Below are 16,830 nucleotides of genomic sequence, written 5' to 3'. Positions count from 1 at the left end.
TCTAATATCATTTTTTTCTAAACTGAATAGTTTGCGCGAGAGACACTTCCAAAGTGGTAAAATGTGTGTCCCCCCCCCCCTGTAACTTCTAAAATAAGAGAATGATAAAACTAAAAAAAATATATGATGTACATTACCATGTAAACTTCCACCGAAAATTGGTTTGAACGAGATCTAGTAAGTAGTTTTTTTTTAATACGTCATAAATCGCCTAAATACGGAACCCTTCATGGGCGAGTCCGATTCGCACTTGGCCGCTTTTTTCTAAACTGAATAGTTTGCGCGAGAGACACTTCCAAAGTGGTAAAATGTGTGTCCCCCCCCCCCCCCTAACTTCTAAAATAAGAGAATGATAAAACTAAAAAAAATATATGATGTACATTACCATGTAAACTTCCACCGAAAATTGGTTTGAACGAGATCTAGCAAGTAGTTTTTTTTTAATACGTCATAAATCGCCTAAATACGGAACCCTTCATGGGCGAGTCCGACTCGCACTTGGCCGCTTTTTTTTACTGAAAATTGATGTGAAAACTGATTGTTGAAGGCAGTCCCGAAAGTACCGAAAATACCGGGAAATCCCGGTTCCATTTTTGCCCGGTACCGAAAATCCCGGTTCTTTTAAACAGTACCGGTTCTGCAATCCCTAATCATGACCTTTAGTGTCATACTATAATCACGTGACCAGTGTTGTCAGCATAGCAAAAACCATAAAATAGCACTGTCGCGTCCTCAAATCCCACGACTCTTCTCTTTCCGCACAGACTCTATAGGTTAATTTACTTGGAAATGGCTGAATTTAAAATTAAGGGTTTACAAACCACATGCTTAAAAGCACATGCCGCAAAATAGAATAGGGCAAAGTGCCGTTATTTTTGTCCGAGGTCAAGATCCTATTTAAAACACTAAGCCAGTAAAGTAATTACCAAGGGGCCACGTAAGCCACGTCTATTTAAAATGCATCTAAAGTGGGAAAGCGTATTAGCTGTGAAAAAATATATGAAAAAAAGCAGGGGCCAGTGAAAAGTGACATATTACGCGAGAAATCGTGTTGAGCGAATTATAATCTAATTAATTACCTAAGTCCACGTGCAAATTTGGAACTTATTCAAGATTAGCTGGCGTTTTTAAATGCCATTTGAAACACTAGCGCGTCACGCAGCGATAATGCGCTCGTTAATGATAAAAGTGAATTGTAAACAAAATGTAGCTCGTAGCTCGGTGCTTCTGACTCGTGCGTTATTTCTGTCTCACGTGTCAGTGTCACACAACGGCACACGATGTGGGTAGTCATCATATCCTAATAATAGCTGTCGCTATATTCGTTGCATTTTGATTATGAAAGTTTTTGTTTGAATGTTTAGATGTTTTGAACGACAAGAATTCCTCTACGTTTTTGATTTGTGCCTATAGCTGCGTAGCTACCTTTTGTGACACTTTGGGATGTTAGCCTCTTCTCCATATCTTCACTACCGCGATCTGTTGCTTTCTGCTTACAATCCAATGCATCATTCTTCCTTCTTATGAAATGCGGTTTGGGCGTTAAGTTAACTACGGACTACGGGATATTTAAGGCCATCTTTCTTGTTAATGTGGTGGTTTTCATTTCTGCATTTAAATATGTATGTACTAAGTTTTAAAAGTTTACTTTTATATTTAGCTTCGGTATATCGGTATATGAAGTTATAGACTACCTTTTTAGAGGAAGAATTTCTTATGTCGGCCACAATTTTGGTCCTGCGACTTTAAACCCAGCAGCAGTGAACTTTGTCCGAAATCAGTGCTACCTATATTGTTCACAAACCATTAATCATTTTGATTCTCCTTAATTTATGTCTTGCCTCTCCTTTAATTGTAGCAGACTACAAAACAGTTTGTAGTCTGCTAAAATTAAAGATTTATTGGTGTATTTATATTTTATCCCATTAGCTATCTGCGACTGGCGCGACTGCCCAACTTTTTAATAAGATTTGAGTACTTAAAAAAGTTTCATAGTTATAGTATAGTATAGAATATAACCGTGTCTTCCTGATGGAATAATTTATTGTTGACTGGTAGACTGGTTTGATGGTTGACTGGTAGATAATGCCATTAGGCATTAAGTCCGCCATTAGTACATTATTATTGTGTATTGTGCAATAAAGTTTAAATAAATAATTTATATAAATTATTTATATGCTGTTACATATTAAATATGTATTTAGATTGAAAATGTGAGTAAAAATACCCGCAGGGATTTGGAGTTTCTAATAAGAATTCATCAGATATTTTCTTATAACTCAGCTGAATCTAAATAGAAAATATCTTTTAGTTTTTGTACTATAAAAACTGCTGTTAAACAAATTAGCGTTTTCGATTATTCCAATTTAAATTCCAAGAAACTCCGAAGATAATATTATGTAGTACACATTATTATGTATACAATTTCTGGGTATCGCAATTGCTTTGATAGAGATCATATTACACTTTCTCTAATATCATTATGATCCGTTCACGACGTTCACGTGATCCGCTTATCGGAAAATGGAAACGTGATGCCATGGAAGACTTACTTGGTAATCCGTTCCTCTAACTAAACATATAATTAGAACCTTTTGCTTCCTTTGTTTGTTGTACATTTGTTTTTATATTACTTGTCTTTAGAGTATGTTCAGTTAAAATTCTCTTATTAGTATGATTATTGTCTGTAAATTGTTGGAATGGAGTCGTTTATTGATTGATAACAATGATAACCATTATGGTATGTACATATGTAGTTTTGCTTTTTAATCGCATGTGTCTGTGCTTTCTTTAAATTGTTCTTATGTAGCTATATAAACTGTTAAAACATCGGATCCTTCCTTCAGATCCTTACAGATGTTTGTTATATAATATTCAGTGACATGTAAATAATAACCTTACATTATTTACACGTTGTTTCTAGTTTGAACTAAACAAGATTTTGTATATTCATGGATAGCAGGTACACGTGAGCAGGTGGTACTTATATGGAAATTTCCAGCTTCGACACGACTATTAATTTGGATTCCAATGTAGTTGAATACCTTGCCTTAGAGTCTATAGACTTAGAGCTTATGATAAAAGTTCCTGCTTATGACTACTCTCTGTTGCTGTTTATGATGCTCGGATTATAGCGGAGGTTTCCCTTTCACGCTTTATTGTCTTAAAAATATGGATCAATGCCTCGCCTCTGTAGACCAAATAAAGGAATAGCAGGTACAGAGAGCCTGATATAGAAGTCCGTGAAAGCATTAAGTCACCCAAGGAAAATCAAATACGTTAATAATTTTTATCAAGAACTGTTTTGAGTTATGTTATGGGGGTTAACTACTATTACAAATGTATACTGTTGTAACTATGTTGAAATAGTGTTAGTACCTATATATGATGTGGATGGTATTGGTGATGAGGTCAAATGGTCTTGTATGAAAACAGCAAACATTTGGAAATATTTTGCAGTTGTTTGCGGTTGATGTGTTGTGTGTAGGTATGTTCTCCCATAAGATTAGTTCCTGAAAAAAAAACAGAATAATCCTTTTCCAAAATCCCAGGATCATTCCTTTCTTTAAATATAGAAAATAATTGGATTTTTCAAATTGGCTTCCTTCTATTTTAAAAATCTGCCAGAAGTCCGGTTACCTGGAAATTACAGAAATTACGTTCTCATAAGATATTACTATACCTTTCGTATTTGACGGCATGCCCGTTCTCCTCCCAATAATGCCTTGTTTCCATATTTACTTCGTAACAGAAAAGATCACAATGTCAACACGGATACAATCACGTAAATTCTGAATTGATAACACACACTTCACAAATATATTTAAGTGAGGTCTTCGCAATCCATTTTTGGTAACCAAACGCCGTAGTAAAGTAAGGTTTTTCCGTTAATCTGCATGTATAATGTACGAAACGAACGGGTGGCACTAGCGAGCACCCCGACTGAACGTTTGAACAAGACTGACTGAATGCCGGCCGGTTTAGTCACATGACTGGCGGCATCAAAATATGGCACGGCACGGGCAACGGAATGTGCGGCGCCTGTGGCAAGCCACGCTTGTCTGCACGTGACTGGAACCTCGTCGCCCACGCCGCCGCCCCCTCCGGGCCCGGCTCTTCATTGTTAGGACCACGTTACGTGCCTGGAGAAGAACGTAACGTGTGAATGGTGAACGTGGCCTGCACGCAGGTGATAAGGCGTCAGTACTGGGTTCATGCGTTGGTTGGTCGGTCATATAAGTGACTTAGAAGTTCCCAATTAGGACGGGGCTTTCCTAATTAGAATAATTATAATCAAAAAGCTTCAAACTGCTATTATTTTATTTACTTTCTGCTTATAAATCTTGTGATTAAGTACCTATTTTTGGAAAAGAAAGAATAAGTGCATTCCTGCATCTGAAAACCTGGTTTGAGAACTTTGAGACAGCTACGAGTAACAGATTAGATTCTTCAGAGCTGTAAACCAATTTGTAATTGTATCCCACTGCTGATGTTATTATACTTAAACATACCTACCTATCTAAATAAAGTAAATTAAATTAAATCACAAATAATAGATTAAATTCAAATCAACTCCAAAATAACTAATTAGACGCCATTGCGAATCACATGTCAAATGTATTTTTTTTTCTAAAGAATAATACGTTTTCGAAAATGTTACCACAATGGGCACCGTGTATGTGACCGCAATTTGTACATACCACTCCCTTTAATTTCTACACTTATTATGTTGATAAAATACGCCAAGTTTATTTTATATTTTATCTCAACTGCAAAGGGGTGCTACATAGAGATGCCCCGAATAGTGGTTTTAGTCGAATACCGAATATTCGGCCCCTCTCTCGGCCGAAGCCCCGAATATTCTGCATAACATTTGTACATTTTGAGTTCATTTATTATGGTAACTATTCGCCAACAATGCACAACGTTTGCTAAGATTTATTTTTTGTTGCTCAGAACTAGTGAATGTAGGCAGAGGCAGAGTCAATAAAATCGAACCCATGATAAAAATCAAACTAGTAGTAACCAACAAATGCTCAAAAAAAACAGTCTTCGTATTTAACATCTTTCCAAAAAATAATTTTAAATATTAAATTTAGTGGTTTGCGGTTATTTTTATTGTGTAATTTATCTTTTTAGGTATGTGTATGAGATATTCGGTATTCGGCCGAATAGTAGGCAACATTCGACCGAATACCGAATATTCGGCAGAGTGGCCGAATACCGAATAGTTGCCGAATATTCGTGGCATTTCTAGTGCTACACCACTTTGACATTTTTTAATGTTGTATGCAATGCAAACCATTTTTTTTATAGTTTCTTATTTTTAATTAAGTTACTGTCTTCACACTCTTTGAACATGTGATTTATAAGTTCAGAAGTAAAAAAAAAAAAGAATTTTACCGAATAGTCAAATTTTACTAGTGATATTTTTTTTACTTCTGAACTTATAAATCACATGTTTAATGTAGGTACTTAAGGAAAACAAGAGCTTGTGATATTTTGTAGTATGTTTTGTTTGAAATGAAGATTGTGAAAATGTTTAAAAAATTTAATAATGTTTCTACTTCTATTTCATCTATGAGACAGAGAGAATCATACTATCTTTGTCTTACACTAGTACTAGCACCCAACAGAAAAGGGTGAGTATAGTTTTTTTTGTTCCTATTTACTGACAAGATTTGGTTAACCCAGTATATTAGATCCCATACATTTCACGACTCTTTTCTTTGCGCACTACATATTTTAATAAATATTTATACCTATATCTGGTATTTTTATATATTATTTATATTTATTATATTTTTTTATTGCCTAAATTATTATTCTGTTCTTCTTACATTGCAGAATTTGAAATTTGATAGGGAAATTTAAATTTATATCATGGCAACATTGCAATACTGCAACGTTTCGTTTTACATAAAGCAAAAATAATGTATTTTTATGTGTATTTCAAGCTAGACATACATTTGTATATTATTAGGCTAGATCGGTGTATTTCTCATTTTTATTCCATCAATAGTAGTAATAAAAATTAAATATATCGTTTATTAATGTAATTATTACGTGACAAAATAATTATGTTTAGTGACACGTCGTTACTAATTGTTTTCCGAATAGCGAACTAAACGCTACTGATGACAGTCGATGTCGATTGTCGACAGCAGTTTTTCGCGAGAGGCGTTATAATTTTTACGTTTTAAGGCTAAATTATTGTGATTATTATAATTCAAAATGTTAGCCTTGATTAATCGTATCCTTGATTGGTTCAAAAGCCTGTTCTGGAAAGAGGAGATGGAGCTCACACTGGTCGGCTTGCAGTACTCGGGGAAAACAACATTTGTGAACGTCATTGCAGTTAGTATCATTGGAAAACAATAAATAAGTGTTAAACATAGTCATTGTTGGCGATTATACGATAAACAGAACGCCTGTTGAACGCTGATACCGTTAGTTTTGGGAGGGATCGCATTTCAGACTCGAATATTGTAATATTGGTGTGTTGTCTAGTTCGTGAATAATGACTGTTATTTCGGCTTGCGTATTGGTTTTATATAATGTGCTTTGTTAGTAAAATCTCCTATATTAGGTAAAGAATTTAACGTGTCTACAAAACTTCTCGAAAATACTTAGAAATTAATTGGAAAACGAGATTCTCTGATTTATTCATTAATGTAGTGTTTGGAGCCCCATGATTTGCAGATAACAAGTGAAGGGATAATTTAAATATTGATATTATTTTGTGGTAACAATGATAAGTCAGTCACAAGACTGACATTGTCTTACAATTTCTATGTCAATATCTGATAAATATAACAATTGTGAATAGGTATAATCTTACATGAAATTATTTCTTATTTGACTTTTAAGGTAATCTATTTTCACTACTTTCGCTACTATCAAATATGTTTCTCATACCTTTTCTACTGTCAACTTGATCTAAATCTTGATTTAAATTGGATTTAAGTTATTCTTTCCGCTACAGGTTAATGAGTCATCTGTTAGAGCTATTCACAAAGGTCACCACATGTTGGTACAATTTAACTTGAAAATGCTGTTTTAAAAAGCACCACTATTCTTCACCATATCGTCAGGTGACAAGCAAAAGTCACTAATTACCATAAATATTTAAACAAAAATCAACCTTCTTTTCATACTAATATGGTTCACTATGGCTATGAACTTGTGGTGGTACTTATTGAGTTTTGCTTGTCACCTGACAATATTCTACCCTCCTGCGGCCCAAAAATACAAATGAAAGGTCCAATAATTGCCACTGAAATTCGAATCTAAAGTGTAGGGAATAGAGTTGATTTCATGTGGAACACGCCCATGAATTCCATGATACAATTTATACTTGAATTATGATTTAATGCTAGTTAAGGCGGAGTTATGTGTAGGTAAAGGTGAATTTAGGGTACAGTCGCCATCAGATACATTGGAGCGACCAAGGCGCTCCTAAATATCTGAACATGCCTCTCTTGTCAATGCGCTAGAGTGCGTGTTCAGATATTTTTGAGCACCTTGGCCGCTCCAATATAGCTGATGGCGACTACATATTTTTATTTAAAATTTTCAACAACCGTTATTTTCAATGTACTGCAACAACTGGGTTTGTTTCATGATGCAATCTGCCACTGGTACAGTCGACGTCAAAGAGATCTTTACGACTAACGTTACAAAAAATTATTTACACGACTTTATTGTCATAGCATTTAGGTCGTGTAAACATTTTTTTGTTACTTTGGCTGTAAATTTCTCTTTGACGTCGACTGTACAATAATAAACATACCTGTACCTGTCACATCCCTAGGACGGTTCCTCCAAGTTGCTTTTAGAGAGACTTGATTTAAAAAATAATTGAAGATTTTTTACCGTATTTTTGTTACATTTATTATTATAAAAATGTGTTAAAGTACCAAAAAAACTAAAAACATATTTGATATTGACAGTTACTCCATATATAAATTACCCGTAGTACAAGCATTGCTTAGTTTGAGGCTAATGGATCTGTGTAATATTGTCCTCAAATATTTATTTAGTTATTACTTAGAGTCCATCACATTACACCTCTAGCGGCAGCGCCACTATGAATGTAGTGTTAGACCAAGATAAGTCTGCAGATATTTTGATAGCCCAGACTGTGCGAGTGTTGTACGTGTGCAAACTTCTATGAAATTATGACGTATAAATAACACTTGAACAGTCTGCTGTCAAAATCGTTGCACAGTTATCTTGGTCTAAACTCTAATATTATTACAGGAATTTGACGTTTATGGTGGCGCCGCCACACTCTGTCGTTAGAGTTAGCTGGACTGTATGTATTCTAGTATTTCAATACAATACCTACATCAAAAATAGCCTGAAATCTAAATTAATGTAGAAACTGCGTTATCGTTGAATGTGCGCGTATTAAATATCCTAAATAATTTAGAACCAAATCACTAAAAACATATTGTAGTTAGGTATTTGACAAATAAACTGACGCGCAGTAGGTACTGAGATACGAGGTTTTCAAACATAAATCACGGACTAGCTTGTAAAGTGAAAACAGGCCTTACGCCCCTCTCTGTAAGATTCTAATCGCAATGGCAAAGATTAAAATCCGATTAACATTAAATTTCAACCTTGACTGTCTCAATAATGCCAATGTTCAGGTTGTGTCTATCTGTCACTCGGCCCAAGTTCATTGGCACGCTTATCAGTAATAGTATTGACTTGTAGATTAGTGAGCAAGTAAGAATTGCATTCAACTGAAACTTCTAAGGGGGTTATTCATAAACGACTGCTAAGTTGATCAGCTGATGATCGTCGTTTGTCCCTCTATTCTATGGCATAACGGGACAAACAACGGTCATCAATTTATTAACTTAGCAGACGTTTATGAGTAACGCCATAAATCTATAAAGTAAATGATTACTGTTACTGTGTGTTACTGGACGCTTGTAAATTCTGTGTCACATACGCGTAGCTGACCCTTTAAAACCTGTACATTCCATTCCTAACCCTTTGAACGACGCGCCTATTAAATAATGCGCAATCGTAAACTTTAATTGGAAATCACGGAGGTTAATAACTGTAACCGTGCGCGTTTGTGGCTGTGTTTGGCGGTCAATGGGTTAAAGACATTCCGCATTCGTAAATATGTATACGCACATTTACGACCAGCGGGCGCAGCATGGCTCCATTTTTATCGCCTGTCACTACGCCCGTCACTTAAGTACATAATTATTAGATTGTGACAGGCATGGTGACAAGTGATAACAATACACTCTTTTTGTTTGGGCAGTCGTGTAAAAATGCGATCGTGCTACCGCCGCAGTTTTGTAACAATGCTAGAAATGGCTAGAAACGAAGGAAAAGTGGAAAACTCGACTGTCTCGGGTGAGACTCGAACTTTTAATTCCGGGACACCAGCCCGGTGCTCTACCAACTGAGCTACCGAGATTTATCCGTAGACAGCGTCAGCGAATATTATAGATCTACCATATCACCTGGTGTGGTGGCTAGGACCTGTAACTTTTATAATTATAACACCTATATAAAACCCTTTTTATGTGCAAATAAATGATTGTTTAACTAAATGAGCATTGTCCGTTTCAGTCTGGCCAGTTCAGTGAAGACATGATCCCTACAGTCGGCTTCAATATGCGCAAAATCACTAAAGGCAACGTCACTATCAAGGTAAACACTTCCAATTTATTTCGAACTAGCGACCCGCCCCGGTTTCGCACGGGTTAACAAATATACATAAAGCTTCCTCTTGAATCACTCTATCTATTAAAAAAAACCGCATCAAAATCCGTTGCGTAGTTTTAAATATCTAAGCATACATAGGGACAGACAGCGGGAAGCGACTTTGTTTTATTTATACTATGTAGTGATATTAGAAGAAATGATTCTGGCTGAATTACTAGTCAACTTTTTACGTTGTCGAGAATTATTTTTCTGCTGTACTTATACGGCATGACCGACCCACGATTTATCACCACCACACATACAGTCACTTTCCGTGATTGTTACGCCATTTAGGGTTCTAGCTAAATTGGACATTGCATAGCGTAAGTATGGAACAACCAATTTAGCTAGGACCCTAAATGGCGTAACAATCCCGTGTGGTGACTGTAGTCGACTACAAAGAGATGTATCCACTTTTTCACCTTATTGCATTGTAATAAAGTGAATAAAAAAAAGCGGCCAAGTGCGAGTCGGACTCGCCCATGAAGGGTTCCGTATTTAGGCGATTTATGACGTATTAAAAAAAAACTACTTGCTAGATCTCGTTCAAACCAATTTTCGGTGGAAGTTTACATGGTAATGTACATCATATTTTTTTTTTAGTTTTATCATTCTCTTATTTTAGAAGTTAGGGGGGGGGGGGGACACACATTTTACCACTTTGGAAGTGTCTCTCGCGCAAACTATTCAGTTTAGAAAAAAATGATATTAGAAACCTCAATATCATTTTTGAAGACCTATCCATAGATACCCCACACGTATGGGTTTGATGAAAAAAAAAATTTGAGTTTCAGTTCGAAGTATGGGGAACTCCAAAAATTTATTGTTTTTTTTCTATTCTTGTGTGAAAATCTTAATGCGGTTCACAGAATACATCTACTTACCAAGTTTCAACAGTATAGTTCTTATAGTTTCGGAGAAAAGTGGCTGTGACATACGGACGGACAGACAGACAGACATGATGAATCTATAAGGGTTCCGTTTTTTGCCATTTGGCTACGGAACCCTAAAAAGTGGATACATCTCTTTGTAGTCGACCGGCGACCCTACGAAAGGTTAAACAAAACCGATCACGAACATGGATTGCATGGTCGTTGTCTGTCAACCATTGTCGCTAAGCTATAACTTTTCTATGAATATGTATGAGTGTGTGTATTTGTATGTGCAGGTATGGGACATTGGAGGTCAGCCCAGGTTCCGCTCTATGTGGGAGAGGTACTGCCGCGGCGTCAATGCTATAGTGTGAGTGTTATTTTACTCTGTATGTACTTGTTCTCTTGATTAAATAATATCTGGGGCCCGTTTCTCAAAAGCTTGTAACTTGTAATACAAGCGAATGTCACTTTTTGACAGCTTTTGTTAGAAAGGGACTTCCACTTGTATTACAAGCTACGAGCTTTTGAGAAACGGGCCCCAGTTGTAAAATAACATATTTATTCGAAAGACAACAATGACCCATGTTATTATATGCTATCACAACAGTGTGGAGATTGCGGAAATGCAAGTTTTTTTGTCGAAATTGTATATTTATTTTATGTAACCAAATATCGAGAAAATATAGCGGGCCGGTATCATCCCATGGCCGCCACCTCGTGTCGTATAAGGAATAATTACGAGTATTTTCTGTTGGCCTATGCCTTCTCTTTAGGAATATGATTTATTTTATTCCTCCTCTAATTTTTATATCCATAATCTTTAATAGAAAAAAACCGACTTCTGTAACTACTAGCCTGGACCCACTTAACGGCGCTAACTTTATTTGGTAATATGTATACATTTTATGGTAATCATAGTGGTTTGTTTAGTTTAGGTATCATAGTGGTTTTCCGGATCAAGGTCCGAGTACGGGTCCGAGTCCGAGTACGGGTCCGAGTCCGAGTACGGGTCCGAGTCCGAGTACGGGTCCGAGTCCGGAGTCCGGGGCCCAGTCCAAGTCAAAATCGAAATTCAGAATCACAAAACGTGCACTATGCGTCGTTGAAGAGTTCTGTTCTGATCATCATCAGCAGTTCCGCTTCATCAAATGCCACAGTTTGTAATGTAAATGCTTGATTTTCTGATGAAAATATATAAAATTCTATACGTATGCCTTTAAGATTTGAGGAGTTCCCTCGATTCCTCATGGATCCCATGTTCAGGACTTGAGATTGACATAAATGTGCCTAAAAACCTAACTTGCTTAACAAACATAACGAAAAGGACAAATCGCCAAATGCGAGCTATGCGTCGTTGAAGAGTTCCGTTATGATCATCATCAGCAGTTCCACTGCATCAAATGCGACAGTTTTTAATGAAAATGCTTAATTTTTTGATGAAAACACAAAAATCTCTATATGCATGCCTTTAAGAGTTGAGGAGTTCCCTCGATTCCTCATGGATCCCATCATCAGAACTCGAGCTTGACAAAAATGTGGCTTAAAAACTTAACTTGCTTAACAAACATAACGAAGAGGACAAATCGTCAAACGTGTACTATGCGTCGTTGAAGAGTTCTGTTCTGATCATCATCAGCAGTTCCACTGCATCAAATGCGACAGTTTTTTAATGAAAATGCTTAATTTTTTGATGAAAATACAAAAATCTCTATATGCATGCCTTTAAGATTTGAGGAGTTCCCTCGATTCCTCATGGATCCCATCATCAGAACTCGAGCTTGACAAAAATGTGGCTTAAAAACTTAACTTGCTTAACAAAAATAACGAAGAGGACAAATCGTCAAACGTGTACTATGCGTCGTTGAAGAGTTCCGTTCTGATCATCATCAGCAGTTCCACTTCATCAAATGTCACTTTTTTAAATGTATATGCTTGATTTGTTGATAAAAACACAAAAATCACTATATGTATGCCTTTAAGATTTGAGGAGTTCCCTCGATTCCTCATGGATCCCATCATCAGAACTGGGTTTTGACAAAAACGGGACCAATCTGTATGCATATACATACAATCAAAAAAAACATTTCAAAATCGGTCCAGTAATGACGGAGATATGGAGTAACAAACATAAAAAAAAATAAAAAACATACAACCGAATTGATAACCTCCTTCTTTTAGATTTGGAAGTCGGTTAAAAATACAAAGTTTAGCTCATGATTGCATGCACATTTTGTACTTAAAAAAATGATTAAAAAAACCATCATATTCAGTTTAATTTAAATCCTTTAGTAATATCCTTTTTCCCGGTTCCCGAGATACAGGCTGCGCCTAGTTTGGGGCCGATAGACATTAGCTTAGTTGTAAAATCTAATTTAAGTATGTTAAGTTCAATATAACATAGCCACCAAGTGGATGCCGACGAAGTAGCGTGGGCGGGGCAGGCCCAGGCAGATCGGCGGGACTTTGACGCCTTCCGTAACAACTGGCCGGAAGAAGCGCTGAATCGGGAGTCATGGAGAACCAGGGGAGAGGCCTTTGCCCAGCAGTGGGGCACAATAACGCTAACAAAAAAAAAGTTCAATGTTTTTTTTTTTTTTTTTTTTTTTTTTTATTCAAGAAACAAACAGTCTTTTATAGTTATATATAACACTGGAAATTTTCTTAAAACTAGACTTACAGTTTCCTTAATGAAAATATTTTAACATCATGTTAATTCAAATTGTTTTCTACAGAGTAAAACAGAGCTATTTGTGCATACAACAATAAACTAACAGAAAAATAATAATAAAACTAAAATATAAGAGTACCTATCACAGTATTAAAATTTGTACAATTTTATCAATAAATGTAGGTACCTTATTTTATCTAATATCTTATAACAACCATAACAATTGTTTTAAAACTGAAATACAAAAAAAAAGAGGTTTTGTTACTCGTAATCAATTACATACATATAAGAAACAGTAACATTTCATACATAATACTGAGATTATTTCTTAAAAATGCCTCTAATAACTAATGCTTTGGGTTAATATGTTGTGCCAATTTGAAAAAAAATGTTTGTTAAATAAATGATTTGTATTTGACTATGTACATTGCAGTTACATGGTTGATGCGGCCGACAGCGATAAGATCGAGGCGTCTCGCAACGAGCTCCACAGTCTGCTGGAGAAGCAGCAGCTGACCGGCATCCCCGTGCTGGTGCTGGGCAACAAGCGCGACCTGCCGCACGCGCTGGACGAGCACGGACTCATCGAGCGAATGTAAGTGTGGACGCGACCAGTGTACCGACGAGACGGGACAACACAGCCCTTGTCTCTCACTGTCTTGCTGTAGAGGCGTCCCTGGACTATGCAGTCCGCTTGAGAAGCAGCTGATCGGCATCCCCGTGCTGGTGCTGGGCAACAAGCGCGACCTGCCGCACGCGCTGGACGAGCACGGACTCATCGAGCGAATGTAAGTGTGGACGCGACCAGTGTACCGACGAGACGGGACAACACATCCTGTCTCTCACTGTCTTGCTGTAGAGGCGTCCCTGGACTATGCAGTCCGCTTGAGAAGCAGCTGACCGGCATCCCCGTGCTGGTGCTGGGCAACAAGCGCGACCTGCCGCACGCGCTGGACGAGCACGGACTCATCGAGCGAATGTAAGTGTGGACGCGACCAGTGTACCGACGAGACGGGACAACACATCCTGTCTCTCACTGTCTTGCTGTAGAGGCGTCCCTGGACTATGCAGTCCGCTTGAGAAGCAGCTGACCGGCATCCCCGTGCTGGTGCTGGGCAACAAGCGCGACCTGCCGCACGCGCTGGACGAGCACGGACTCATCGAGCGAATGTAAGTGTGGACGCGACCAGTGTACCGACGAGACGGGACAACACAGCCTTTGTCTCTCGCTGGTCTTGCTGTAGAGGCGTCCCTGGACTACGCAGTCCGCTTGAGAAGGCCTGGCCTTCGTGTTAAATGTACTGAACTCGATACACTTTCTTTATACATAAAATTTTATTCACAAATCGCGGAAAAATAGTTTTTTCATACATTCCGGCTGAAGTGATGCTGCTGATTTCAATGGTACAGCCAAATTTTTTCGCGGTTTCGGCATTGGTCCTTTAATAAAAGTTGTTCAGTATGACCTATAATTTCTATAAATTCACTACGTAGAGTATGGCTGGTGAATAAAATTTCATCCTGTTTAATGTACTTATATCATCGTCTAGTACTCACATCACTAACAGCCACTCACACCAACCCACTAATCCGGGGTTAACCGGTTCAACCGTTAACCCAGTGTCAAATTGTACTGGTAACCATGGTAACTTCAGGTTTAACCGGTTAACCCCGGGTTAGTGAATGGTGCAAGTGGCCCTAAGACTGTCTCATAACTTTAACTTTTGTTACCGGTCCCATATTGGGTTACCCTCCTCCAATTGGGGGGGGGATTTAATTTATTTTTTCTACTCCCGTACCTTTATTTGTCATTTAAAAGGTCGTGCACACACCTTTAAACCCCTATGTTATAGTTGTCAAGACAAGTCTTTAGTCTATTCCCCAAAAAAGTATTTGTGCATACACGCAGTATCTTTTTGGTACTTTTACGATACTTCGTGTAATCACCACTTAAAAAATATTGTACGAAATACATTGTTGCCAACCTAATTTTAATTGTCATCTCTGATGATGAGTACTAAGTGCATTGCTGCCAATTTACAAAATATTCATTAGGTTCTTCTTCATAGTAGAAACAATAAAATTGCTTCAGAAGTCAGAAACGCGCATGTGACACCCGTAATATAGCAAGATCCATAGACTACGAACACCGCTTAGCGTTGCTTGTTAGTCTCCATAGGCTACTGTGGCCAAAATCGAGAAAAAAAACTATCCAAAATTGTAATTTAACTAAGAGCAAGTACCAGGGCCTCATGAGTTACAAGAAGGTGTCGCTGACCAACCGGCCGTGAGGCGCGGGGCGCGGTTGGCCAAAATCGAGAAAAAAAACTATCCAAAATTGTAATTTAACTAAGTGCAAGTACCAGGGCCTCATGAGTTACAAGAAAGTGTCGCTGACCAACCGGCCGTGGGGCGCGGGGCGCGGTGGCCGGGTTTGGTTTGTTTACCTACATATATGTCCTATATGATTCCACTTGTTTAAAGTATTATTTTTGTTGAATGAAAAATATTTGTTACATTTACAATTTTTTTTTCAAAGTAAGTGTTTGGTCGTAGAAAAAGTATTGTATGCAACGTTGTTTAACTGAGTCAAAAAATACTCGTGGCGTCTTTATTAACAATTTTCGGCTTCGCCTCAAATTGTTACTCACGCCACTCGCCTTTTTTGACCCCTCTTAAACAACGGTTGCATAAAATACTATTAAATCTTCTCGGGTCAGTGGTGTCCCTACACCCGAGCCGGTGTAGCTTTATTTGACGTTCATAAGCGCATTGTAATATGCCTACTTGAATAAACTACCTTTTATATTTATCTTATCTTTAAAATATGACTTTCAGGAACTTGTCAGCAATCCAGGACCGCGAGATCTGCTGCTACTCGATCTCGTGCAAGGAGAAGGACAACATTGACATAACCCTGCAGTGGCTCATCCAGCACAGCAAGTCCGGCGCCGCGCGCTAGGCCCCGCCCTAGACCTAGTCCTAGGTACCGCTACCAGACCTACACCCGTACTCCTAGCGCAACGCTCGATCTGAATTTGAGACCTGGGGCCCGTTTCTCAAAAGCTTGTAACTGAAGTCCCTTTCTAACAAAAGCTGTCAAAAAGTGACATCCGCTTGTATCCCAGGGGCCCTTTTCACTTTTTGACAGCCTTTGTTAGAAAGGGACTTCCACTTGTATTACAAGTTACAAGCTTTTGAGAAACGGGGTCCGTTTCTTAAAGCTTGTAAGTTAATGTCAGACGGCTGTGTCGAAAAACATATTAGTAGAAGCAGATATGTATTCACTGGTTCAATACAATTATATACAGTGACGTAGCTAGCGGTCGAATGGGGCCTTCGCCCGCGGCCTCGCACTTACACTAAGGCCTGAGTGGACGCTCGAAGCGGAGCGTTCGGCGGGGTATCGGGCTCACTTGTAATTTGAGCAGCGTGCACTAAGGCCGCTCCTATACGCTTGCATTTGTTTAATGCCGGAACCACACTTCGCTATGCGTTATTTGTTATGCGACTACGCTGTATTCGCTCAAATATTTGTTATGTGAGCGA

General features: G+C 37.9%; 2 protein-coding genes across 5 annotated transcripts in view; one reads left to right on the top strand and one right to left on the bottom strand.

Moving 5' to 3' along the window:
* LOC134649966 (transcription factor cwo) overlaps window positions 1–4,065 on the bottom strand; it is a 47,699-nt gene extending 43,634 nt beyond the window's left edge. For 2 of the 4 annotated variants that reach the window (XM_063504773.1, XM_063504774.1), the window contains exon 1: window positions 3,683–4,065. In XM_063504773.1, the coding sequence (XP_063360843.1) occupies window positions 3,683–3,735 (53 nt within the window). In that variant the 5' untranslated portion in view covers window positions 3,736–4,065. The remainder of the gene's footprint in view (window positions 1–3,682) is intronic. The other 2 variants (XM_063504776.1, XM_063504775.1) reach the window with 2 other exon arrangements.
* A 2,045-nt stretch (window positions 4,066–6,110) lies between these two features.
* On the top strand, window positions 6,111–16,279 carry LOC134649991 (ADP-ribosylation factor-like protein 8). Its single transcript, XM_063504807.1, has 5 exons — window positions 6,111–6,357; window positions 9,604–9,684; window positions 10,907–10,980; window positions 13,715–13,876; window positions 16,120–16,279. The coding sequence occupies exons 1-5, from the start codon at window positions 6,235–6,237 to the stop codon at window positions 16,241–16,243; spliced, it is 564 nt and encodes a 187-aa protein (XP_063360877.1). The 5' UTR covers window positions 6,111–6,234; the 3' UTR covers window positions 16,244–16,279.
* Window positions 16,280–16,830: the final 551 nt, after the last annotated feature.

This window comes from Cydia amplana, chromosome 8 (genome assembly GCF_948474715.1).
Source record: "Cydia amplana chromosome 8, ilCydAmpl1.1, whole genome shotgun sequence".
Classification (NCBI taxonomy): domain Eukaryota; kingdom Metazoa; phylum Arthropoda; class Insecta; order Lepidoptera; family Tortricidae; genus Cydia; species Cydia amplana.
This window is presented reverse-complemented; position numbering and strand designations above follow the sequence as displayed.

What these genes read in the sequence shown, in the direction of transcription:
- LOC134649991 (XM_063504807.1), top strand. Translation starts at nt 6,235, where the DNA reads ATGTTAGCCTTGATTAATCGTATCCTTGATTGGTTCAAAAGCCTGTTC. An exon ending in AAGGCAACGTCACTATCAAG is followed by an intron (nt 9,685 to 10,906) that starts GTAAACACTTCC and finishes TTGTATGTGCAG; the next exon opens with GTATGGGACATTGGAGGTCA. An exon ending in CGCGGCGTCAATGCTATAGT is followed by an intron (nt 10,981 to 13,714) that starts GTGAGTGTTATT and finishes TGTACATTGCAG; the next exon opens with TTACATGGTTGATGCGGCCG.